The sequence below is a fragment of the Pongo abelii genome, chromosome 13 (assembly GCF_028885655.2).
Source record: "Pongo abelii isolate AG06213 chromosome 13, NHGRI_mPonAbe1-v2.0_pri, whole genome shotgun sequence".
NCBI lineage: Eukaryota > Metazoa > Chordata > Mammalia > Primates > Hominidae > Pongo > Pongo abelii.
Window position 1 is genome coordinate 22,870,360 of NC_071998.2, and position 27,579 is coordinate 22,897,938.

Consider the following 27,579-nt stretch of genomic DNA (forward strand, 5'->3'; position numbering starts at 1 on the left):
CAGAAATCTGCCTCTCCATAGCGTTCACATTTCATCTTAGCTCTGTCCTTGGGACCACACTGACCTCATTGGCCCAACTGCCAAACGTCACCATCTGCATCCTTCAAATCTGCTTCTCTCCAGGACCCATGCCTTCATGGGTTCACCCCCTGCCTTTCTCAATTCTACTCACTAAGATCATGTCCCCCTGAATGTGTTTCAGTTTCTGGTGCCCAGTTATGATTAGCTTTTCCCAGGAGAGCTGGTGTAGGGTACGAATGAGCCGGCCTGCCTCCCTCCTCTGACTCTGAACTTCTTTCCACATAGGCTCAGATTACATCAGTTTTTTTTTTTTGTGGTTGTTGTTTTGTTTTTCTTTTGAGATGGAGTCTCGCCCTGTTGCCTAGGCTGGAGTGCAATGGCGTGATCTCGGCTCACTGCAACCTTTGCCTCCTGGGTTCAAGCAATTCTTCTGCCTCAGTCTCCTGAGTAGCTGGAACTACAGGTGTGCACCACCAAACCTGGCTAATTTTTGCATTTTTAGTAGAGACAGGGTTTCACCATGTTGGCCAGGCTGGTCTTGAACTCCTGACCTCAGGAGAGCCACCTGCTTCGGCCTCCCTAAGTTCTGGGATTACAGGCATGAGCCATCACACCTGGCCCACCAGTTTATTTTTTGTTAGCCACCTCATACTGTTTACCCATACCGAATTAAGGCCATAAGCTCTTTTCTCCCTGAGCTGTTAGCAGCTCACCTCTTGTTCATGTATACATGTTATAATTTTGAATGGAGAGCTGTATTCATTTTAAACAAAGATACTTGAAATAAAATAAAAAAATTTGTTGGCAATACATTCTCAATTTTAGGACAATCTTTGGGCTTGGAAATCTCTGTACTTAATGGTTACTCAAAGGGGGGACAAGGAGGGACTGAAGGTCCTCAGCTGGCTTGGCTGTGACTTCAGCACTTTGGACAGAGGCAATCACAGTACCCACCCCACCCCGACCCAGCTATGCCTGGGACTGTGTGAGTGTGGAGATGACACACTCACAGCCTTCAGATGGAGCAGAAATCCTTGCTACTTACTCAGTACCTTACAATCTGTAAATCTGTCTCCTCTTACAAAACTCTTTCCTCAATTAACCAGCCCAGGAGGCTGACAGGACAGGGATTGTCCTACAGATTTTACAGTTGAGGAAACTGAGGTTCAACAAAGTCAACCTCCAAGCAACCCTTAGAAAGGGTGGGGTGGGAGAGAGCACTACTCCATGTTTGGCAAATTTAGCAACCATTGATTCTCTTAAGGAATGACTTTCCCCAAGGATAAAGAGGAAATGAATTTGAACCAGAGCAGGACAAGGTGGGTGGAGGTTTGTGTAGAACCAAGACCCTGGCCAGTCCTGGGAGCAAGTGGCAGTTGGTGGGAGGAACAGTCCTCAGAGGGTCTAAAGTTCAAGCCAGGACTGCTGAATTGAGGGCGGGGAAACCTTATTCATTTGGGCCCACAGACACCCAGCCTTTTTATGCCCTTTTTCTGTCCCAATGCTTAGCTTCACTGAGCCTGGAGACAAGGACAAAGGGCTGGTGGGATGTCATTAATCTGCTCTCAGTCTGGTGGACCCCATGGGAAGACTTCAGAGAGGAGAGGTGTGGGAGCCTGGTGAGTGGATGGGGTGAATTGTGCAGTGGTAAGAAATCCATGCCATGGATACAGGCCTGGTTACCTGTCTGTGTCTATTCCCAGGGTGGGGAGGGGAGGTGCTGGCTCACACAGCAGTGGTTCCTTTGAGGTGTGCTTTGACAGGAAGCACAACAAAGTGGCTAAGAACATGTCCTCTGAAGGCAAACTGCCTGGTTCCCCTACTTCCTGTGTGGTTGTGTAACCTTGAGAAACATGGGCTCTCTGTTCCTCATTTTTCTCACCTGTAATAAAAATCTCATAGGATTATTGTGAAGATTAGTGACTCTATGCAAAGCACTGCCAAGTGCATAGTAAGTGCTCAAAAAATGTTAAAGACGACTTGTACTTGGGACCCTCTCTGGTTTTGGAGGTAGAGTATCAGCCTCTGATCCACAGTCTAGGGATGCTGTCTCACCTACAGGTACTGACTGTTCTCACCAGATAAAAGGGAGGAATGGGGATCCCATAGTCCTCCAAATGGCATCTCCAATCTTAGCTTTCCCAACCCTATCATATTACATTAAAGCAATTTGTCAAAAGGGAGGAAACACTCAGACCAGGAGAAAACAGCCAATGAGTTTCCTTACTTTTAGCTCAGGAGGAACTGGGAAGTGTCTAAAACTGGCCCTGAGGCATGGCACAGGGGAGGGACAACACATAGCAGACAGCCCTGGAGAGCTTATGACCTCATCCTCAATTTCTTTGAAAGCTCTGGCTCTCCACTTCAGTGCTCCTGTTTCCGCTCTGTATCTGTGCTGGATACAGAAATGTCAGTATCTCTGTATGTGTGGTGCCCCTACCTCTACCCATCTCTTGATTTTTGGGAAGGTCAGGGCCAGGAGAACTCTGGAAAGAGTCACAGCATGTTGTGTCCTTCCTGGTGACCGCAGCTGCCCCGGTCTTACACTCACACCCAGGAACTGGTCAACAATGGGAAACCACACAGAAATGGCAGGTTCCCCAAACAACAAGAAACAGGAAGCCGACAGAGCATTGCAATCGCTTTATTATGATTTCCACTGTGCCCAGCCTCAGGGCATCAGCTTCTTCTGGAGTGCTGTGAAGGCTGGGCCACGCAGAGGAGCATGCAGCTGTAGAGACAGGGAGACAGGGCTTGGGGACGTTCCCCTCAGCTTGCTGTCAAGTTACCTTCCGCAGAAAAGCACATGGGAAGGGCATGAGGGACCAGAGCGCATTGGATTCCCCAGTGTTACTCAAGTGTTCTCAGAGTCCCTCTCACAAGCTTGGGTTTGGCTGGGGGACAGATCACAGGCCAACCCATGATGTCACGAGGCTAATCTTGAGGGCCTTTGTGTCACCATGGCTATGGAAAGGCCTGGCTACTTATAACTTGATGTTCTTAACTGTGGGTTGTGCCTACCCAGTGCCATAGAAACTGGAATGTGATTGGGCTTCTTAGTCACTGGCCCAGACCAGAGCTGACCCCCTTTCCATGCTCTGGGTCACTGGGGCATGTGGCCCAGAGGGAAAAAGCTTTTCCTTAGTGCTAGTAGAAATTCTGTAACCTGTTTATTTTCTTTCCAAGGTTGCCAAAAATAGTGGCAGCAGAAAAGTAACAGCAGAGAAAATGCCCAGTCCCACCTTACACCAGGGCTGAGCCGTCAGGAACAGGCACGATGCGTGAATATCCCCCACTCCAGGAGATCTCGCCATTGTCTGGGTTGCAGCCAGGGGCCCACAGAGATATCCTGGGCAAATTCAAACTAAGTGGTAGGAGAAAGTAGCAATTTTTCAGATAAGAGCTTGAAATAAGGAAAAGAAAAAAAAATAAAAAAAAGAAAATAAGAATTTTATTTCACTGTAAATAGAGGAGGGGTAAAAAGGGACTGTGGTGACAGTCCTGAAGTTCTGGCATCAAAACTGTTCTGCCTTTTAGGGCCACACATCTATCTGTCTTCACTCTGCTGGTCTGAAGGGAACATACTTTCAGGATCACTAGAGCCAGCTACCAGTTCTCAGTCCTGCTTGAAGTTTCTCTTGGCTCTGGGGTGGGCCTGGCTGGCCTGGGGCCCTGCCAGGCAGCTTCTGCTGACCTTCCCTCTTGGCTTTTGGGCTTCCTGGCACCACTCTGACTGAAGCTGTGAAACTTGCAATGGCTGAGGTTGTGCTTTGGGCTATGAGTCCTGGGTATAACCTTGGGGCTCACTCCCCAAGGAGGTGTCCTCTTCCCAGGCAGTTTAATGCTGTGTTTTCCATAATGGTGACAGGAATAGGGGACCCTAAGACTTGGCCACTTAAGGTCAGGGTGACATCCCATAGGTAGCAGCAGGACCAGAAAGGCTGGTATCTGCCCTGTTAGCCCCAGGTACTTGGGCTGAGGGCAGAAAGAGGCAATATCCTCATGGTTTCTACTGCAGGTGTCCTCAAACGAAGAGGAACACTTGAAGGTTAGATCAGTACCTAGAGTGAGGGGACTGCTCCATTCCTGGGATACTCTAGGGGCCCTTGTTCAAGTGTTCTGTTGGGGAAGGCTGGGCTCAGGAGAGGAAGCCAAGGAGCAGACTTGGAGTGGTTTTGTGGCCAGGGCCACTGCTCAGCTGACCCTCGGTCCCTGCAGCTCCACCACATCATCCAGCTGCCCCTTCATTCACATCTGAACATGAGGAAGAGGAATGCTAGGTGAAAAACGCTTAGGGCAAGTGGGCTTCAGAGGAGCCTGTCTGTAACCCAGGCCTTCCTTGGTTAGAAACACTGATCTCAATTTTGGGTAGCCACGAAGAAAAGACTGAAACATTTTCTCATACCCTTATTAGAGCCAAACACTAATATTTGTACTTGGCAGAATTTCAGAGTCACAGTGATGGGAGGGCTTGAAAATGAAATGGGCTTCACTGGGTTTCTGAACGTTTTTAACATCTCTATACATACCGCAGAGGGGCTCTGGGGATTAGAACACTGCAAAGGGAGATTCTGGACAGGGGGTTGAGGCAGGGCTTCTGCAACTCTGGACTTGGGGAGCAATGGCACTTCCCCTTTGGTAAAAAGCTAGATGACTGCCTGTGGAGAAGAGGCTGGCTGCTCCTTCATGCTTTTCTGCTTCCTAGGACTCCTGTGGGCTGGGAACTCCACTCTTTGCTGAGGGAAGTGTCCCCTGGGATCTCTGTAGCAGGCCCTCACCCAGGAAGTTTGCTGTTCTGGAATAGGGAGAAGGGTGATCCAAATGGGCCTGCTCCTGTTGTGGAAGAACTCTAGGTAGGGCTGCTTTGCCAGGCCCTGGAATACGGCAGGCCTGACCTGGCCCACCGACTCTCCTCACTCACCCGTGGAGAGCTAGAGGCAGCAGCTCCAAAGAGGTAGGCATCACCTTGATCTGTGAAGGATCAGGGAACAAGATGGACTTCCAGTCCCTGTGACTGATGAGGCAGGAGAAAAATGCTGTTCAGCTCTCAAAGCCCAGAGCTTGTCTCTACTCAAAATGCCCTGTCTGTGAGATCGAGCAGCCCAAGGCCAGTGGCACAGGAGACGATTTGCCAGGAGAGTAGGTAAGAGCCCCTGTGCTTAATGTGCTTTAATCTCAATGCAAAACCCCAGGCCTGGCTGCTTCAGATGCAGTTCTTAGGCCCAGGAGTCCTGTGCTTTCTTTTTTTGACTAGACTGAATAACGGCCTCTCCTATGGATCAATCCTGGGGGACAGTTGAAGAGCATTTCTAAAGCTGTGGGCCATACACCTGAGCCCAGATTTGTCTCCTGTCTGCTTCATTTCAGTCCCAAATAATCCAGCCCCAGCAGCTCACCACCCTGCTTCCAGCTAAGGTGGTTCCTACAGGAGTAGACTACACAGGGCTCTCACAAAGCCCCCGGCTGCAGCTCCTTGCTTTCCTTGAAACATTCAGCACTGAGCGGTGTGTGCTTTCTTCTGTACGCACCCGATTTAGCACAAGGGCCTCGAGCAATGAAGACGTGTTTGCTTCTGCATGACTGCACTCCACTCCCTTTTGAATAACTCTTGGTAGTCAGATCTCGCTATGCCTAAGTCACTAGGTTGGAAACAGAAGGCTAGAACATGGACCCCACGGCCGGCCAAGATGAGCCATAACACACAGACTGAAGAATTTGAATTTGATGAGTACTTAGGAAGGAGGGCTGGGGCTTGCAGGCCAGGCTTGGTGCTCTTGTGGCAGCCTCTGATTGCCCCAAAAGGCTTTCCATGCTAGGCCCAAGCCCTAGCCTGGTGGGGAAGGACATGTGGTGAGCAGCAAGGAGAAGCAGCCACTCAAGCCGAGTCTCAGTGACAGGGAGAAGAGGAAAACTTCTCCTTCTGTAAGGCTTTCCCAGGACCTTCTCTGCAGAGCCTCTTCTTAAGCCCCAGCCTCTTATCCTCTTTGTCAGGATGGCTGAAGGAGTCCCTGCTCAGGGCTCTGCAGATCTTTCTTGGGCTGTGGAAGGTGTCTACAGTTGAGCTGAGCTGGAACGATGAGGAAGCATGAGCCCCATTCTCTCCTTTTCCTCCATAGTGTGCTCTCGTCAGTCTCTGTGGTCGGTGACTTGGGTGAAGCATCTAACACAGAGGGCTATGGCTCCTGCCAGTGTGTTTGCTCCATTCAGGCCCCCTTGGCCCTAGGCCATGAGCTACCATCTGAAAAATAGGGGCCAAGAAGGCTCACCTTGATTTTTGACTACCCTGCTAAAGAGTTTTGGACTCAGGTGACCTGACTGAGAGGTTCCTAGAATCCCGACTCCCTGGGAAGGGCTGCCTCCCCTTCTTCCAGTCAGGATTCTCCAGGCTAGTTGCCTTTTCTGTCACCAGGAATTGGAATTAAAATAAATAAAGGGCTGAACTTCAGTGGTGATGTTTAACTCTTTTCCCAACTCAGTACAGCCGAGGTACATAATGCACACCTACTAGTAACAGCAGCTCACTGCAGAAGGAATTTTCAGTGGAGAAAGCGGGGCCCATTAGGATCTCCAGGATCTCTAGGCAGGCATGCAAGTCTGACATGCCCCCTTATTAAGAATCACTTGGCCAGAGTCTTATCTATTGGAAATTAGAACTGGCCTGCCTATAGCAGGGGTGAGTAGAGACCCCCTCCTCTATACCAGGGGCTTCACAAAGGGACTTTGGTCCTTTCTCAACCAAAAAGAACCAGGTTTCTGAAGGCATGGACAGCTGGGCAGCATATGCACATGTGTGTAAGTGTGGTGGCAGGTCCCATCTATGATGTGGGGCAGGGGCGGTCCAGGAGAGGATGCTGCCACAGCTCCCAGGGCTTCTCCTTGTGGCAATGCATTCACTGCCTCTATTGTGAGGGGAATGGTGATTTCAGTGCCATAAAGCTTAGTGACAAATTAAGACGCTGGCAGTGTCCCAACCCCATGAGTCTCAGTGCCAGAGGTTGGTGGGGGAAGGGAGAAAGGAAAGGAGGGAGAGGATGTCACTGTCCTCAAACCGAGCTTCTCTGCTCCATGCTATCCTGGGGGCTTCAGGTGAATGGCTGCGCTGTTGGGGCGAGCAGCCAGGATGTAGAGGACATTCTCTTGCAGGAAGGTAGGCCAGTCCACAAATCTGGAGTGGAAGCAAAGAACAGAGTCGTGAGGCTGGTTTGAAGACGCGTGAGCCCTGATCCCAGGGGCAGCATGGCTTGAGCTACACAAAACTCAGGGAAGCTTGGCTCATGCCTGACCTGGCTATGGCTGGCTGTGCTACCAGGCCAACAGACCAGCTGGCTGGTCCTATAGACTTGGGTCAAATGTGCACTCTTGGAGCCTGGTTTCTTAGGTGGGTGCTTGCTGTTTTGGAGTGGGAGTGGATAATGCCCTCTCTTACTTGTGTGTTTTGTGGGGGTTCAGAGGGTACAAATGGCCAGGTGAGGAGGTCCTACTCACCTGGACTCCTGCTCTGTGGGCAGCAGGGTCTTGTCCTGACTCTTGCTGCTGCTGCTGGCTGGGCTGCTATCTGCGATGGGACCCACATGGCTGATGCTGCTGGGCATGAGGACACGTGGTTAGGAGTGGGATACTGAAATGCCTGCCCCCTCCAAAACTCTGGTAAGCCCAAGGCTCTGGACATGCTCATCCAGGCTCTTCTGACGTGTGGCAACACTGAGTTGAAGGTAGAGGCTGTCCTATGCCCTGGCCCGTAGGCATCACCATCCTCTACCTAATGCACAGGAGGCTCCTCTCTCGGCTGTTGGCAGGGGGAGCAGGGAGGTATGGAAGGGCCACTGGCATGGAAAAGGGAGGAGGAGAGGCTGAGTGGGGACCAGGACTGGTAAGGAGCAGACCTGACACTGCAGGAAGGAGCCTCTGGGAACCGTTTGCAAAACCAAGAGTGCTGGGCCCGGCGGCACTCTGCCTCACTGATGGTGCTCCCACTGCCCCGTGCCAGGAAGGTGGCTCGGGCTCGCTCCCGCTCCTTCACTGTCAGAAGCCTCAACAGAGAGTTCTGGGGAAGAAGAGACAAGATCTTAGAGGTGAAGATATTTTGTAAACTGCCAAGCCATAGAGAATCCTATCTCCATTACCACCTTTGCAATCTCCCTTAGAAGCTGCCCAGAGCCCTTCTGGAGGCATCAGCACTTCCAGTGCGGCCAGGGCAGATCAGTCTTCCTCACGCAGTTTCCTCAGCCTGGGCACCAGATCATCTGTCACTGGATGGAACCTGAGCCCATTCCTGATACTGGTCCCTGCTTGGGCAGGACCCAGTCCTCCCCCAGTCTGCCCAGCATGCCTCCCAGGCCCTTGTCACCCAGTATCCCAGGAACATTTGCCCCAACTGGCCCTCACCTGGGGACGCAACTGCTGCAGAAGCAGGAGGGACTCATGGGACAAGAAGTCAGACCACTCGATGTAGCCTCGATGTTCAGGGTCCAGGGCAGCAAACTGGCGGGCCGCCTGCTCTTCTTGCTCCTCACTCAGGGCCCTGTCACGGTCCCCCCGCTTGGCTGCTTGGTGGCGGTAGCGCAGAAAGTCCTCCAGTGTCAGGGAGCAATCTGTGGGAGGCACCCCGTGCTAGCCATGCCCATCCTTCCTCAGCCTCAGGGCACCTCCATCACCTCCAGGGCACCCTCGGGGCCCCCACACCCACAGCTCTTGCTAAGTCTCTGCCTCCCATGGCCAGGGTCACCCAGGCTGTGACAGGGGATGGCTGACTCTGCTGGCCAACAACTCAGGAACAAGGACCCATTTACCCTCTACCCACTAAATATGGAACACTCCTTTCATGGTTCATCCTAGAAAGCCTGAAGGAGAAATCTGCCCGGCCCCTCTCCATCCAAGCAGCACCACCCAACCTTACCAGGGATGACTTTACACCGCTGAAAGGTCTCCGTGAGGCTGTACATTTCCTCCTCAGTAAGCAGCAAGTTGATGTTGTCCTGAAAATAAGGAAGAGCTGAGTCGGTGGCCATACAGGCCAGTAAGAAAGGCCAGGGTCAAGGGGGCTAGAAATAGAATTTCAACTGGAAAGCAATTCCAAGATCATCTAATCCCAGCCTCCTATTCACAATCAATGAGATTGAGGCCCCAGAGAGGGGAAAGGACTTGGCCAGAGTTGTCTTTACTCTGGGGCAGAATCTTCCCCAGAACCCAGATATCCTGACTCCAGCACTGAGTCCCTTTACTAAAGCAGTGGTTTTCTCCTCTGAGCTAACCTAGGGATTTCTTGGAAGTGCCTTAGGAAGCTGCTGCAGGGAATAAGGGGGCTAGTGAGTAGGCAGGTTGTGAATCCCTGTCTCCATCAACCAGAGCGGCTCCATCTCCATCCCTTTTATCTACTTGGCTTCTGTGTTAGGCTGTGCTAAAAATGTATTTTAGTTAAAAAAAAGTTTAATCCTAGCTCTGCTCCAAGTGGGTTGTATCACTTTAAATAACTCCAGAATGGTTTTAAAAGATGCCATTATTACAAGGCTCCTAAAGCCAAATGAGTTTTTTTGTGGTGCCACAGAAATTTTAATTCCAAAGGAGCACCGATATCTTATTGTGTTGACGTTACCATACAGTCTTTAAACTATCAAAGATCCTTTCTAGTACAAAGTCATTTTCTTCCTCTGAGATACCAGCAAAGTACAAGAGCAGATATTTCATGAGTATTCATATGTGGATTTCATAAAGAACTTAAACCATTCTTTTTCTTCCATAACACTTTTTAAAAACTAATATATAATAGTTGTATTTTTCTTTCAAACCATACTTTCAATAAACACCTACTGAGCACCTAGTAAACACTGGGCGCCACAATGGTGTGTAACACTGTAAGATGTTCAATGTGGCTGAGGTTTGGAGTACGTGTGAGTGTGTGTGTGAGGGAAGGAGGGGGCCTATTATGAAGTACCTCCAATACCCTTTATCGAGCCCCTCAAATTAGGCCTTTATTCTGAGGGCAAAAGGGAGCCACCAAAGGGTTTTCAAGTGGGGAGTGCCGTGGTCAGATCTCTGGCTGCTGTGTGGAAGATGGATTAGAGGGGCAGAGTCTGGAGGTGTGGAGAGCAGTTGGGGGCTGCAGCAACAGTCCAGGCAAGAAATGATGAGCAGCTAAACTGAGACATGAGAATGAAGAAGGGAAGAGAGATATTAGAGGCAGCATCATCAGGACCTGATGACTCACTGGATGTGAGGCATGAGGGAGAGATTGAACTGGAATTGGTAACTGGGGCATGGTATTACTATTCACAGAGATAAGGAGTGGAGGAAGAGCAGGTTTGTGGGCAAAGATGAGTTCATTTTGGGGCATGATGAGTGTGAAGTATTTGTGAGATATCAAGGTGGATAAGTGCAAGAGACAGGAAATTTAGGTCTGGACACACGAAAATAGGAGTCATTAGTGTTTAGATGGTGGCTGTAGATGAAGTCACCCAAAGAGGGCGCAGTGAGAAAAGAAGAGTATTAAACAACAGAACCCTGAGAAACATAGGACTGAGACAAGAAACTAACAAAGGGCATTGAGAAAGAATGGTCAGAGACTAAGGCTGGAAGAGCATCAGTAGAGAAGAAGGTACTGGATACCAAGCAAAGACAGCTGCAGAATGTGGGAGGTAATGTTAACGGTGGTTACACCACTGAGGTGGGATTTTATTGACTTTCTATTTTCTCTCTTTTCCATATCTTATGCAATAATTCTCATAAAAATACTTAAATCCTAAAGAAAAGGGAGAGGAATAAAGAAGTAATAAATACTTCGGAGACATCAAGTAAGAAGATGCCTCAGAAAAGGTCAGTGGACTTGACAATTAGGAGGTGACTGGTAACCTTAGGGACAATTCTGCAGAATGATGGATGCAGATGTCAGATTAGATGATAGGTGGTTGAAGAACCATAGGAGATGATGAAATTCTTTTAAGAAGTTTGGCTGTGGGGCCAGGTGCGATGGCTTGTGCCTGTAGTCCCAGCTACTGAGGAAGCTGAGGCAGGAGGATTGCTTAGGTCTAGGAGTTCGAGGCTGCAGTGTTACGATCGCACCACTGTACTTCAGCCAGGTGACACAGTGAGACCCTGTCTCATAAAAAGAAAAAAAAGAAGAAGATTTGTTGGCTGTGAAGGGAAGAAAAGAAAGGAGAGGTACTTGGAAGGAGGCTTTGTAAAAAGCCCAGTGGAGCATGGTGGCAATGATAGTAGGACTGTGTCAGGAAGTTGGGGGACGGAGCAGTGTGTTCTTGGGGGTTAGGGAGGTGACCCCTTCACCCCAGTCCTATAGCAGCAGCACACCACAAAGCAGAGTGGCTGAGATGAAATGCTGGCATCCGGAAGGGGTGACAGGCACTAAAGAAGGTCGCCGGTACAGCAGGGTCTGCTGCAGTGTACTCCAGGGGGACAGGTGTTTAAGTGGCTGAAAATAGCTGTTCCATAACAAGCCATAGAGGAAGAGTTATTTGTTAGAAAGTGGCACATCTCTGCTTTCGTCTAAGCAGCAGGAAGAAGAGTGGGATCAGAAGGTGCTCCTCACTCTGAAATCAATAAACAATGATGATATCTGCAGGACAACAGATCAATAAGGCAAGACTTGAACTCTATTCAGGTGTAGTGAGAAATGGATATAAATCTGGCTTTCAATGGAAACCTCAGACTCTGTCCTTCATTAGAAGTTAGAAGGCATTTATATATAATTTGCGAAGTTCTGAATCAATAGAGCTTTGTCATTTAATTCACATAATAACCACTTCAAAGAGGAAGAGCAAATGCTTATGAGTCAGGTGGCAGGCTGAGTGAGGATCTCAGGCCTAGGAAGTTTTCCTGTGGTAGAATCTACCCCTATTGGAAGCAAGCTGGTTAGGATCTCAGGTTAGTTTTCATATGGATACAGTGAATGACAACTATAGACTATTAGAGAAAGAACTGCTCCAAGCAGAATTATTTTTGATTAATTAGGCCTCAGTCAATCTCCTAGCTCAGAGGTTCTCTACTGGGGGTGATTTTGCTACCTTCACATTGAGATGTATGCTACTGGCATCTAGGGGATTGAGGCCGGGGTGCTGCTAAACATCCTACAATGCACTTGGTCCCCCAAACAAGTCACTAACCAGCCTAAAATGTACTGAGGTTGAGAAACCCCATCCTAGCTCTAGGTCTCTTGTATGTACCATTGGAAAATTCTTTTTTTTTATTTTTGAGACGGAGTCTCGCTCTGTCGCCAGGCTGGAGTGCAGTGGCACGATTTCGGCTCACTGCAACCTCCGCCTCCTGGGTTTAAGTGATTCTCCTGCCTCAGCCTCCCGAGTAGCTGGGACTACAGGCACGTGCCACCACACCCAGCTAATTTTTGTATTTTTAGTAGAGATGGGGTTTCACCATGTTGGCCAGGATGGTCTCAATCTCTTGACCTCATGATCTTCCGGCATCGGCCTCCCAAAGTGCTGGGATTACAGGTGTGAGCCACTGCGCCCAGCCCATTGGAAAATTCTTTAGCTCACTGCCTAAAATCAAATGTTCTAAGACCAGGCCTCCAGGAAAAGTGCCAAGTCCTCTGCTGTCCCTGCAGTCCAGACTTACACAGTAGTGGCAGCTCCAGCCTGTTTCTGTGTGGGCCATCTCCATCACCTCCACTGCACTGTCTCCTTGGATGTAGCCCATGCGGCGCAGGCAGCCATCATGGAAAACCCTGGTGCAGACCCTGCACGGGAAGAGGCTCTCAGCTGTCCAGACCTCACAAACATCACACATCTCATCGTTGACAACCTGCAGAAAGATGGCAGGAGGAAACAGGGATGTGTAAACGTAGGCAGCAAGATTCCAAGGCCACTAAGCACAGAGCTACCTGCATGGGGCTGAGTCTTCCCAGATTAGCCTAGAGGAACAGCTCCAACTGAAGCCATTGTTGAGGTTTTCTTTCTGGACGACAAGAACCAGGAGGTCCTTCCAGCTGCTCATGCCTTTGTGACCATGTTTATGAACAGGGAGCTACTAGCACTTTTAGAAAGAACAATCTGTTGTGAGAGATTGTTCCAGGCATTGCAGGACATTTATCATCCCTGCTTTTCTTGGTACCAAACACCAGTAGCCACCTGGTGTTGTGACCTCCCCAAACTCCTCCCTCCCAAATTTCCAAATGCCTCCTACAGGGGGTAGTACTATCCATGGTTGAAAACCCATGGCAGCGGGGAAGAGGAGGAGGGTCGACAGAAGACCTGCCACAGCATCATTCTTTATCATCCATTGCCCCAAGCCTTCAACTAAGATGAATCCAGGATATAACAAACATTTTATTCTTACAGAAGAAATTCAAAGATTTTTTTTGGACTCAGCTCCATTTTTCCGGTTTTGAGGATCACCTTACCCACATCCATCTTCCCTGTCCTGCTCCCTGATGCACTAAGACTTGAGGATCCTGTCCTAACTGGATACTCACAGGCTCTCTGGGCTCCAGGCAGATTTCTGGAGGTTTGTCATCATCCAGCTTCCGGGTGGGGCGGATGAAGGCAGGGGGTGTGAATCGGCCGGTCCTGTCAAACTCCTCAGGCTCCACGCCGCGCCCATCTCTGAGCCGCTCCCAGGCTGCGCGGCCGGCACTACTCTCTTCCTGGACCACCGAGGTTCCTGCTTCTGCTTCCTTCTCCTCCTGTACCTCCTGGACGGAGCCCTCTACAGTGCCACGGCGGGACCCTGGCAGCTCACCTGTGCGTCGGATGGAAGGCCTGTCCCGCAGCCCATCCTTGAAAGCAGACACAGCCAGACTCACCTTCTGCACCTGCTCCACTGTCTGCCGCTTGGACATCAACACCCCCATGGCTCTGTGGACAAAAAGCAGGGGGGCACAGGTTCAGCCAATGGCTGAGGATGTCAGGCCAATCAGTTTCAACCTAAGTGGCAAGGGCTATTAAACAGTTTCTCCCTCTTCTAGGACATGGTGGGGGTGGAGACAGCACATGTTAAGGATCAGAAGGTGTTGGTTCTACTTCTTTCCTAAATTTTATTTATTTATTTATTTATTTATTTAATTTATTTATTAGAGATGAGGTCTTACTATGTTGCCCAGGCTGTTCTTGAACTCCGGGGCTTTAGTGATTCCCTTGGTTCAGCCTCCTGAGTAGCTGGGATCACAGGCCTACCACCTTGCCTGGATGACTTTGGTTCGATTTCTGACAGGCCTTGCAACTTTGGTTTTCCCATCTATGGAATGAGGGCTATTTCCCCAGCCCACTTCACGGGGATGTTACAAGGATAATTAAGAAAATGGGCATAGTGGTGCTTCACAGACTGGAAAGCACTCTAGGTACATGAAATGATATCTCTGTCTCCCTTCCTGTCCTAAAACCAATTTAGTCCAGGGGTCCTACACCTCTGCTACTTCGAAATGGTTGGAGACTTCAGAATCCAAATTTCTCCTCTACCCTGCAAGAAGACTCAAGGCTTAAAGCAAGCTGGCAGCAACACAGTTCAGGCCTTTTGAGACAAGAAAAACTCCTTCAGTAAGTGCCATGAACAATCCTTCTGGGGCTAATCCTCATCAAATGCCTACTTTTTAAGTCAATGAACTCCTAGTTTTAGACGACTCCTGAATTAGTAAAGAAACTCTGCCACCCGTATCCACGTGGTCAAGGTCACACAAACACGCCTTTGCCCCCTCTCATTAGTAGCTGTGCCTCTCTGTGGGTCTGTTTATCTATTACAGACACTGGCCTATTACAAAGCTCTAAGGTACCTCTCACACTTCTAAGGCTGCACTAATGTCACTCCCACGTTTTCTGCTTTAATTCTTCTGAACTGTTCAAGAAAGATCCATATCCTTTACAGGTTAAAAAGTAACATCAGACCTGGTCTTCTCTGCGGTACCAGAGCACAGCATTGGACAGTGAGGGCATGACAGGCACATTGCAAAGCTGATCTGCTATTTCCTAGCCTGAGGAGACTTAGTGGAAGTCAGCTGGGGAATGCTTTTTCTAAGTAAAGTGGAGCAGAGTCCATTTTAGCCTTGCTCTCAATCCATTCTAATCAAGGCTTATTGAACAGTATTATGTGCAAGGCACTAACTGTTCATCACAGGAAACAGAAGACAGGAGAACAGTCTCACCACTCAAGCTGCTTAATATTAGAAACCAAAGAAGTGAAAGTGCTGAGAGTACCTAAAGGAAGGCGAGACCCACCACACTACTGGTGGTCAAAGTGGACCTTGAAGGATGCACAGGCGGTTATGCTCAGTTTGTTTGGAGGAAAAGGTGACAGCGGGTAGGAGGAGAAGTAAGGCCAATTCGAAGGTTACTGTTAATATCATAGTCCAGACAAGAGGGAGAGGGTTTAAATGGAAATGGTGATAGCAGGAACAATACTGACTGAGTGTATGAGTGTATCTTTTACCATGGAAAGAGAGTTAGGGAAATCTAGGAATAAATTGATAATTGATTGGATGAAGGATAAAGGGAAAGAGGGCAGTTTTTGTTTTTTTTTTTTGAGACAGAGTCTCGCTCTGTCGCCCAGGCTGGAGTGCAGTGGCGTGATCTTGGCTCACTGCAACCTCCGCCTCCTGAGTTTAAGTGATTCACCTGCCTCAGCCTCCTGAGTAGCTGGGACTACAGGTGCGTGCCACCATGCCCAGATAATTTTTTGTATTTTTAGTAGAGACGGGGTTTCACCATGTTAGCCAGGATGGTCTCGATCTCCTGACCTCATGATCTGCCCGCCTCGGCCTCCTAAAGTGCTGGGATTACAGGCGTGAGCCACCATGCCTGGCGAAGGAGGGCAGTTTTAAATGGACTAACTAGAAGAATGGTAGTGCCACTTACAGAAATTGGAAATAAGAGGGATAATTAAATTGGATTTTGTATATGTTGAATTAAAGATGTCCCTGGGACATTCAGGTGTTGAGTTATCCCCTGATTAAAACTTTCAGTGCTTCCTTCAGCTTTCAGGAGGAAGTCCCCACAATCAGTCTCTTTACTGTGGCCTGTGAGCCCTGCACGGTCTGGCCTCCCTTCTTTACTCTGTGTCCCAACCATAATGGCCTTATTTCAGTCTTTATTTGCTATACTCCCTCTGTTTTGGGGAAGTTTGTACATTCCTCCCCACCTGACTAGTGCCTATTTGTCTATCAGAGCTAAGGCTCAAGTCTCATTTCCTTGGGGAAGTCACTGCTGACTCCAGTCCAGGTCGGAGTGCTCACAGCACCATGCCCTTCTGCTCTGGGCACTTATCTTCATCATTACATATTCAATAGGATGATTACTGATCAATGTCAGTTTCCCCTATTAGACTGTTTTATCCCACACAGTACTTATCTCCACTGCCTAGCAATGTGTCTGTCTATTAAGCATCTAACAGAATAGATTCTTAATAAACATTTTCCAATTAGCTAATTAATTGTGGAGAATTCTTTTTGCTTTTAAAAATGAAACCTTAATACATGTACTATCTGATGACAGCCCCATCTTCTTTTCGGAAACACTGCTTGTATGTGCCACAGTGGTGTGAACTCCTACACTGCTCAGGTGCTTGCCTTGCCACTACTGCTACCAAGGAAATTCATATTCTTGAATTTATAAACTGATTGATAGCAAAGGAAAGAACCACCTCCCCGACTCCATTTATAAATTTGTTTGTAAAACTGAAGTATGTGACGAAGGAACATTGACTTTAAATACTTAATACTGCCTTAAAGGGCAGTGGCACAGGAGATTTATTGAAGAAAGATTTATTGAGCACATTCAGGAAATCATTTAGGGTATTCATGCCTCAGTGGACAACTAAGAATAAATTGTAATTAAAACGAAAATATCTTAATCCCCAAATAAATTCATTAAAAATTGTGATTAAGAAATCTTTTTTTCCATCAGCTGGAAACAAATATTAAACAATAGGGAAATAAATTATGTACCATGAAAGACTAAACAACACGGAAAACACTGAGGTAGAAGTATATTTATTGATGGGAAAGATACTCAAAATATGCAAACATATTAAAAATAGCAAGTTACAAAAATGCTCATGTTATGATCTAAATTTTGTACTGTATGTACTTTTAATCGTTTTGTAATCTATATTCTCCCACATTGCACATTAATTAGATAATAAAACAAATCCTAGGGTTGGCAACTTGATGACTTGCTTTTGTTTTGGGTCCCCTGTTCTGTGATTCAGAACCTGTTGCTGGTTGTTTTGGACTTTAGTTCTCTGTCTGTTAATGAGTGTATTTGGAACATATAGTCTGAAGCATTTAGAATGCTCATGTTGCTTTTCATCTTCTTTTAAAAGTTCATATGATCTAATGAGGGAATCTAGCCAGGGTGGGGTGGGGATGGAGAGAAGAGTATGTATATGTTAAATTTTTTGCTGAGGCTTTGGACCCAGTGGGTTCTTGAAGTGACAGGGCTGGCCCTGTAGTCCCCAGATGCTGCTCAAATGCCTCATGGGCAACAGCATGTTCGATGGCTGGGTGGGATGCAACTCCCCAACTTACAGTGAGAGAGGCACCCCAAGAGAGAAAATACAAAACTGACAGATAATTCTTCATATTTTTATTTGAGCATATTTTTATTATGAGCAATTACATTTTCCAGACCACTAGGTTTTCCTCAGAAACCCCAAGGCATGTTTCTCAAAACTTTCAACTGTGGCTCAGAGTAAGAAATATATTTTATGTGATAACTCTGTAGACACATGTGTTTATAGATCTGCAACTGAAGTCAAAATTTTGTGGAACAATCATACTTTTACTACATGTGATACTCCCTGATATTTTCTATCCTATTTCATTAAAACAACCCTGATAGTGACTCTCTGAAATGATTTCATGACCTACTAATGGATTTAAATCTGCAATTTGAAGAACGCACCTCTAAAAGACAAGGATATAAGGAAAGTGCTGCCCTTAACTGATGTGGTGAAAGATGAACAGTTTATTCAAGCTCCTCTTAGGAGTCTGTGTGGTTGGAAGATCCACCAGAGATGGACAGCTACTAATACACCTCTGACTAAAGAAAACCTATTGTATCCAAGAGGCTGATGCTCTTTCACCTGTGGGTATATGTAAAAAAAAAAAAAAATTTAGCTAGGCATAGTGGCACATGCCTGTAATCCCAGCTACATGGGCAGCTGAGGTGGGAGAACTGCTTGAGCCCAGGAATTCAAAACCAGCCTGGGCAACATAGCAATACCTCATCACATTAAAAAAAAAAAGATTGATTGGAGCATTCTTTTTACAGTGATTAAAAAGACGGAAACAAATTGGGCATGGTGATTTGCTCCTATAATCCCAGCTACTCGGGAGGCTGAAGCATGAGGATTGCTTGAGACCAGGAGTTCGGGTCTGTAGTGTGCCATGACTGTGCCTGTGAATAGCCACCGCACTGAAACCTGGGCAACACAGTGAGACCCTGTCTCTTAAAAAAGAAAAAAGGTGGAAACAACCTCAATAGGGAAATTACTGAATAACTTGTGATATATTCACGCTATTAAAAAAGAGAAAAAATGATTTAATTATTTATTTTGAGATGGGGCGAGGGGGTCTCGCCATATTACCCAGGCTAGTCTCGAACTCCTGCACTCAAGCAATCCTCTCACATAGCTGGGACTACAGGTCATGCTAATTTTTGAAAAATTTCAAGCGATCCTCTCACATAGCTGGGACTACGGGTCGTGCTAATTTTTGAAAAATTTTTAAAGAGACAGGGTCTTGGTATATTGCCCAGACTTGTTGATAACTCTGGGGCTCAAGTGATTCCCTGCCTCAGCCTCCCAAGTAGCTAGGATTATAGCTTCCAGCCAGAGCACCCAGCTTGATTTAATTTTTTAAACACAACAGCCAGAACAATGATTCTCAAGTGGTGAATTGGCTGGATCCTGTGGCAGGTGGGAGGTATATATCAGAAACTCCGGGAGGAGGGGAGAAGTAATTGAGTTTCAAGAGCTTAGCAATTATATATTTATATTTGGAAAACAAATATTAAAAACCATCTCTGCTTTTTTGTGTGTGTGTGACATAGACTACAAAACAGTGAGTTTGACAGTATCTTCTTTATTCTTAGGGCTATACGGAAGGTACTAACTCTCCAAATAGTTGGAGGCAGCCTCCTCCCAGGAGTTATATCACAAGTTTTAGGGAACAGTCAAGAGACTTTTATGTTTATCAGAACGAAGGCATACACTGGAAAAAAATAGTTGAGAAACACTTATTTGGAGATCTGGAAAAAACATAGTAAATTCACATTTTCAAGAACGATTCATTAGAGGAAAACCAATGGTATGCCTTTGTTTTTGGCTTTTTCAGATGCTTTAATAAAAGTTATTGAACAAAGACCAGCCAGTTAGGAAGTTACTCTATAAGTGAACTTATTAACAGAGAATCATCAAATTAACCACAGACACCTCCCAACACACTGTAGATCTGCTATAACCCATTACTAACTGTAAGGATACCATTATTCTTTATAAGGATACCAAGAATAGCTATGAAGCTATCTCCATGGTCAATTATGTCATTGCAACGGTTTTGGGAGTTTATCCTTAAAGCAATTTCTATGAAGACTGAAGCTGACATCTACTAGCAAAACAAACATAAAAACAAACGCTTTCCAGTCCTAAGCACAGGCTCTTGGAGCACTGCTATTCCTTTTAGCTGAGATGGTTCAATCTTGTAGACCATTTTATGCCTGTAAGGGCAGAAATGCAAAGTAGAACTATTCACAGTAAACCATCAAAATCCAAACAAGACCACCAAGTCATTTTGAATTGACATGACTTTGACTTTGACTTTGACTTTGACAGTAAACTATGAGGACACAACAGAATTCAGCTTTAAAAGCGAGTCTAAAACTCTTAATACTTAATGGAGAGGATCAAAACTGTATAAAAAAGACACTTTGATTAAAAGTGTGTGTGCTGAAATATCCAAGAAGTGCACCTGGGATGTTTGAGAACTTAACAAAATCAGCTGAAATTTTTAGAGAAACAAGTGGTACTGATTGGTGCCAGGTAAAAACAAATGCCTGTGGATAAAAACCTGGCCTCTCCTGTGCTGGAAGAAGTCCTAGGAAAAAGAGAGAGTTAAAAGGAAATCAAGTGGCAAAGATCCCACAAATTATACCTAATGATTACTTCTTTCGCTGGTGGGTGGGACTGGGGGTTTCTGCCTCCCTAAAAATGATGAAAAGAGGCCAAAAAGATATTGTCCCAAGAATTATGTGGCTGTCAGGGAATTTGTGGTATTTAGGGAAGGCTTGGAAAAAAACTCAGGGGAGAGGAGCAGGTGATGGTAAATAACAGTGGGACAAGAAGGTGGAATAGGGCCGTCTGACTTCATGAACTGGAAGAAATGAAAACAGCAACAAGTAGAATCTGTCTTGGGTAAGAGAAGCATGTCTAGATGTGTTTGTCAGGCAGTAAGACATATGTGGGCAGCTTGGAATGTTTGCAAGACACACCCATTTTCTGCAGAGCACCTGCTTAGAATTCAGCGGGATTATTTATAAGGGCAAAGTGGTGGGAATAAGAGGAGGAGGGGCTGCTTTGCAGCAGGAGCTGATAGAGAAATAAGGAAGGGGAAGGAAGCTGGGGAGCCTCTATTTCCCAGCACTCTCTATAAAGATTCAGAGCTGTGGAGAGCCTGAAAGGCAACACTCCTAATAGGCAGGAGTTTCCTCATGCAGCCTGTTAAATGTAAAGTACATTTACTGATTTTCTCTTCTTAAAATTTATGTTTTCAGATGGAGGGTGGTTCTAGGGTCTCACTATGTTACCCAGGCTGGCCTCAAACTCCTGGGCTCAAGTGATTCTCCTGCCTCAGCCTCCCGAATAGCTGGTTCAATCTGATTCTCGGTATGGGAATGGAGGCTACTTAAAAGGCTCACAAGCAAGTAAAAGTGGCTGCCTGGAGGTTAGGGCTTCCCTAGGAAGGAACAAGGCAAAGAAAACCTCTGAGTGAGGGGAAAGGGAAAGACAACCAAAGAGAATGGGTCGAGCAAATGGAGTAAAGGAATCTGCGTTTCACTGAGATCAGGAGGGAGAAAAGTAGAGATGGTTCTTACTGACTTCCACAGAGCATGTGACACTCACTTTTAATCTAAGTGTCTTTTGTATACAGGTTTGATCCTCTCCATTAAGCATTAAGGGTTTTAGCCTCTTAAATCTTTGTTGAATGAATGATGCAGAGATGACTGGGCAACATAAACTATTTAAGATCATAGTGTCTTTTCTCTTTATCAAATTGGCCAGAGAGACTAATGAGACCAAATCTCCAAAACTCAATTCTAGAAACGATGCAGTCACCAGCTCACATCATCACATCTACTCTATTTCCCAAGAGGTGGCACCTGGACAGTGAGTCAGGGCCAGCAGGGATGAGAACACGAGGATGATTTCTCTCTGACTGCAGAGGAGAGTTAAGAAATTCTGCAATTTAGCCGGTTTCTACAATCACAATGGTAAGAAAAAAGAAGCCAGTATTACCAAAGTCAACAGTCCCCTGCATTTATGCTGTGTCCTGTGGACTATGGTGAGGCCCACAGGAGGGCAGTTGCCTTAAGGACACAAGTAGAAAGTGTGAAAATGCACTTCCTTTGTCCTGGGTTTGAAATTTAGCATGAGCAGTATCTGCACATACAAGTGAAAAATTTCAAGGTGGTCAACAATTGGCTCCTGGAAGCATGTGCCCGAAGGGCTGAGAGCCTTAGGAAAAGCCACATGCCTAACACAGAAGGTGACCAGCTGCAAGAGTGTGGAAAATCAACACAACCAGGGTCTGTAAAAAAAAAAAAAAAAACAAAACGCTGAATGCATAGCACAGACTCTGAGCTTACTGTGAACATCAGCATCAACCTCAAGATTTTAAGCACAAAAAAAAAAAAAAAAAAAAATCAAAAAGAGTTCTCGTGCAGGTCTTTGAGGAAATCCAAGCCCCAAGGGGTCCGATTGTTCTCCAGTGACTGGCTGTTGCTTTAGGAAAATCCAGTGCCTCACTACAGTGCTCTTGGAGCCTGTTCCTACTCAGACATTTTGTCACCTGGCAGTAGCCTAGAAACTAATTTTAGTTTTCATGTTTGTAGACCCTGAAAGGTCTACCTGGTACCTCCCCACCTCTCTTCATTCAGCCTGTTTATTCAGGATGACACAGTCACAACTACACGGGGCTTTTCTGGGGTTTCCAAGGAGCAGAAAGGCTAAAGACAGAAAAACTGTCTTTCTGGCCTCAGCTCAAGACTACAAGGCATACTGCTGCTGTTTAATATTTACTGAAAGCTCACAAAGTTCTAATATATATGAGAGCAAAATTATGGCATGAGCTTAGCCTCTTAGAGCCTGAGTCTTCATTAAAAGCCACAGTGCTGACTTCCCACAGAGGCAGAGCAACAGTTAAGGAACATCACACCATCAGTGATTGGCTGGTGAGACTGCACTTAGCAAGCAGAGCTTTTCAGCGAGATGGAGAGGCACTCCCTGTTTTCTGCTCTGGTTCGCTGAAACACAGATTCAGCCCCATGTAATGCAATTATCACACCTTAATTATCACCATTTACTTCTCTGTTGATTCTGCAAACTTTTGCCGAGTACAGCCTACTAGGCATCAGGCACAAATCAGGTGCTTAATAACTGATGGTAGAATGAACAAATGGAAGCTCATTCAGCCTGTGACAATGCAGTGAGTATGTGCGTGTGCAGGGGGCATAAGTGTAGGATTGAAAAAAAAAGGTGTTGCTTGAGCTAAATTTTGAATATGAGTAGGAGTTACATCAGTGGATAAGGAAAAAAAAAAAAAAAAGCATTCCAGGAAGAGGTAACAGCACATGCCAAGGCACGGAGCTATATGGGGACTCCATCATGACTTAGATGGTATGAAGCCAGCCTGGGGGCTAGATAGAAATAGGCAAGGAAATGTGTCTTCACATAAGAATTAGCATCAGCCCAAAGAACTGGTTTGAGATAGTATGCTTAAAATATTTGTTAGAAGAGAATATGTATTTGAGTTTCAAGGAGGAAGAAAATCCCAGAGAATTGCATTTGCTGAGGCCGGGAAGAGGGACTGCCCTGATAAGTTCCAGCGCTGACCAGTGAGTGCACTGTTTGGCCTTAGGACCCAACAGGAAACTCCTTCGCAACCTAAGAGCTCGTAGGTGGTGACTGTAGTGAATCATTGGGGCTTTCCCTCTGGGAGACTCCTAAGCCTCAAAAAAACAAACATACAAAAAGAGAGACAGCCAATTAGCCCACACAGTTCTGCTTTAGTGAGAGGACCCCAGTAAGATGAAGCATTTCTCAAAACCAAACAGCCAACATATATCTAAAAGGGCTTCATAAACTGTAACATGCTATCCAAATAAAAGGTTCTGTCATTACTATCATAGGAAGGCAAAAATGTGGCCAGTTTACACTCAGAGTATATGGGCAAAAGTAATTTTGGCAGGGCACTGGCAGGAGGGCTGAATGTGCCTGCCAGAGGAGGCATAGCACAGCAGCTGAGTTTCAGTGATGCTTGGGAAAAGGCATACTCTATATTGGTTCCTGTAGATATTCTGTAATGCCATAATTTCCCCCTTACTTTTCCTACTCTTTATAGTGAATGATTAGAGAAATGCAGACTGATTCTATGTGAACTCCTCAGGGGCAAGAAACTCTCATATTTATCTAGCATTGTGCCTGGCAAGTAAGTAGCACTTAGTAAATGTAAGTGAGTTTCTGAGGAGACTGCTGGAAGAGTGGGGAGAATGGAGGGGGATGTGCTAATGGAAAAAATAATCATGTCTTCAGCTGGACACTGATGGTCTTGGTTTCTTGGTCCAAAGCTGGCAAGCAATTCCTGTCAGAATTTGGTCATTAAGATTGAGGGGTGGAGTGGATAATGATATTCCCATCAGAAATGAATAAATCAATTTGGGACATGAAGATAGCAGAAGCCAAGCAGCACTGCTGGAGAGAAGCGTGTGGGACTAAAAGATAATAGATTCTGTAGCTAAAGAGAAGGGAAACTATGTTTGCATAAATGTGATCCACTTAGGAACAGGTGTAGTGGAAAAAATTGCAAGGAGTCGGGGAAATGGGCCTGGGGAGGTCTTACTATCCATGTTGAGGGAAAGGAATGGCAAATGTTAGAAGACAATGTTAGAAGATTGGAGAATATGTGAAAGATCAAAGGTTGAGAAATCCAGACAGTAAAATCCAGACACATTTGGGTACACTCAAATGAAACCGGGTGAGCCGTTCTCTCCCCCTTTTATTTGCCTTTGGAGAGAGCATTTTTGAGAAGATTAAGGCCACCTGGTGACATCTTTCATGCACATTCTGGAATGATTTGATTTGCAGACTCATGCTGTGACTAGGGAGAGTTAGGCAGTATTCTTAGGATTTTTGAAATCTTAATTTTTACCCAATGCTGGACATGGGGAAGGTGATATCCAAGGTCCAAGATTAGGGGAAAGCCTGGATCCATTTAGTGATTTTTCCAGGGTCATGAGTGGATGTGATAATAAGCACCCTCAACAAAAGACCAATTTAGGAATAAAACCTCAATGACAAATCAATGAGCTGGAACAAAGATCGTATCTTCAGGTTTGGTCCTTCTGACTTTCTTTAAATATATGCCTACCTATTTATCCTGATCTGTTAAGCTGATCAGATGGGTTTGAACTGAAAGGGGGATTATAAACAACTTTACAATGGGGAGGTCCTAACCAACATAAACCTTTGTCAGGGTTTACTCCACTGATTTGCATGCAAGGTAGCATCACTGAGTTAAAAAAAAAAAAAATCTAACAACTGGTAAACTATGTTGTTCTGTTTTCCCACTAGCTTGGTCTCTCTTCTCACTATGTAATTCCAGGAGCCAAAGGAAGCCACTTCTATTCAAGGAGGATTTAACTAGGTTTGACTGTGGAAGAAAGCAGGGAAGGGGAGCAGGAAAACCCTTCCAGAATGGCTCTGTAATGAATATCATATCTTGGCCCTCTCACCACTCTGTTTTTGGACGAGAAACCAGAATCCATCCTTGGGGCTCAAAGTTGAACTCTTGGCATTCAGCTAGAATGAAAACAACGAGGGGGCAAGATGAGGAGGCAACACTATGTCTGGCGCAGACCCTTTGCGCTCCCCCTAACAGACTCCCAGTGAGCCTTCCTTGGCTCTGCACCTTTCCTGTCCTCCTCCTCCTCCTCATGCAGAGGCACTCTTGGGCAAAAGTGTCCTGAGTGCTATCTGTGGGCCATTGTCCACTGGTGCATGCAGTCAGAGGGTTACAAGGACAGTGTGGATCGTGCTTCCTAAAAGTGATCCTGTCTCTCCTTTCTTTCCTTCGAGTATTCTGTAGCAGGTAGGGTGGCCTTGGGACACTCCGTCCGCAGAAGGGTCCCCCTAGATCCCCAGAGCAAGCCCTGTCAAAACCACACCCAGAGGCCTCAATTAGGTCCAGAGCCACCCCAAGGCATCATGACAGTGGGACTGCCAGTGAAGGAAGCCACACCCTGAAATCTGGGGATTCTGTGGAAATCAGTTCCTGCAGCAATCTCATGGCCAGTTAAACTGTCCTCATCCACCTATTTAATCATCACATTTACTGAGCTTGTACCACTGCAAAACCCTATGCTCGGCAGGCACCTTAATGCAACTTATTAACAAATATCTATTCTTTCTTCTGCTGCGCCTTAGTACTTTTTCCCAAATAAAATTCGAAAAACATTTTATGATTATGTTTTTCATCAGCTTTGTGACCTTGGGCAAATTGCTAAACCTCTCTGAGTCTCAATGTTTAAAAGGGGATAATTTCACAAAGCTGTTGTAAGAGTTACATGTGATGTTTAAACATACCTAGTATAGTGCCTAGCGTACTGGTGCTCAACAATCCTATACATCCTTTATTCCTTCCTTCAAAGGCCTTTCCCTCCAGGACCTGCCAAAGTCAGTTATTCCACCTGATCTTACTGCTTCCTTCTGGACGGTCAAACCTAGGGGCTCAAATCTCCTATCTTTGCTTTAGAGGCCTCACTGGTCCTCACTGGTCCTCATCCCCCGCTTGGGGACCTGTGCTCTCGCAGCAGTTTCTGTCTCCACTAAAATGCGGCGTGGAGCAACGGGGCTACCATGGAAAAGAAAAATCCGAATGGGGAAAGAGGGGAATGGAAAGAGGCTGCAGCCCTAGAAGGCCCCCACCTCTGGGCCACGGTGTGGGGATACAAGTGAGGGCACATGGAACCCTACAGGGATCCCAGTCGAGGCCAAAGTCCTTGGAGCCGTGGGAAGTCACTCATGGATCCCATGGCAGGATCCCCCCTCCCCAGTCAGAGGTTGCTTCCCACAGTTCTAGGGCACAGGCTCAGGTCCTCCTTTTCTAGGGAGCCCTCTGGGGGCTCCACCACCTCGAGGCTCCTGCGGCTCTCCTATGTTCCCAGGTGGTCTTCCATTGAGCCAGCTCCAGAGACCACCCTTGTGCCTGCTCCCACAGTGACACAGAAGGGCTCTCTGGGGCCAGTCCCCTCCACGCTGGGGCTCCCTATGGCAGCAAATGCAGACAGCGCCCCGGGAGTCCATTCCCACAGGGGGTCTTTATGGGAACGGCTCCCCACAGCACCTCAGGGACTCCCCCAAGGCGTAGAGGCAGCAGTTACTCGGGGTTCATCCAATGACACAGGGGGGCCACCTTGGAGGCGGCTCCCACACAAGCACCTCAGAGTCCCGGAGGACTGTCCGCGGCCGCAGACCCGCCCCTCAGGTGACGGCCTGGTCCCCGCCGCCCCCGCCCCCGCTTACCGGGACCGTCCGGGTGCGGGACGCGGCTCCGGGGCGGCGGACTCTACACCGCGGGCCCCGCGCTGCCCACGGCAGCCCGAGAGCCGGCGTGCTGGGCCGAGCGCCGGCAGCAGGCGGCGCGGGCGGAGCGGCAGGCTGAGGAGGCGGCGACGCGCGCGCCCCGAGCACACCCACCCGCCCAGCGGGGCTGCGGCGCGTGCACCCGCGCGAGGTGCCCCGGGCCGGCCGGTGGGCGCGCCCCGCCCCACCCAGTCCTCTTGCGCCTCCAGGAGCCGCCCTCGCGGCTCCGCGGGCGACGGGTGACCGGCGACGGGCGGGCCGGCGGGCGGGCGTGGGGCGCCGTGGGAATGCGGGAGGACGGCGGCCGGCTCCGATGAGCAGACGGCCCAGGTGCCCGTGGGCGCACCCCACGAGCGCCCGGCACTGCGGCGCGGGGACTGCGCCAGCGGCCGACTGCGGCAAGGACAGTGCCCGCCCGGAGGAGGCGGCCCGGAGGGGGCGCCGTTGGGGGGCTGGGGCCGCTCACCGCTCGCATTCCGCGCCAGGGACGCGGGGGGGAGGGGGTGCGGGGGAAGGCGGGTTCCGGGTGGATGCCGCCACCAGCACGTGCCTGGGGTGGGGAGAATGACTCATCCAGCAGGTCCTGGCAGCCGTCCCCCGCAGGGCTCCGGGCTCACGACCCTGGCAGTGGGGCACTCACCTTTGCAGTACCCCACTGGCCTCCGGAGGGTCCCAACGAACCTTCACATAGTCCTCGGCTGGCCCAGCCTACCCTATGCGCTGTTTTCTGGGATTATTGGTTTTTCATCT

At 47.6% G+C, this 27,579-nt stretch overlaps 1 protein-coding gene across 4 annotated transcripts; it reads right to left on the reverse strand.

Moving 5' to 3' along the window:
• Positions 1 to 2,649: 2,649 nt before the first annotated feature.
• On the reverse strand, positions 2,650 to 27,579 carry PHF24 (PHD finger protein 24). Of its 4 annotated transcripts, none has more exons than XM_024251840.3 (8): positions 26,770 to 26,884; positions 13,460 to 13,841; positions 12,604 to 12,789; positions 8,918 to 8,996; positions 8,407 to 8,612; positions 7,905 to 8,065; positions 7,507 to 7,605; positions 2,650 to 7,186 (listed from the first exon to the last, which is right to left on the reverse strand). In XM_024251840.3, exons 2-8 carry the CDS (start codon positions 13,835 to 13,837, stop codon positions 7,090 to 7,092), a joined length of 1,206 nt encoding a protein of 401 aa, XP_024107608.3. In that variant the 5' UTR covers positions 13,838 to 13,841; positions 26,770 to 26,884; the 3' UTR covers positions 2,650 to 7,089.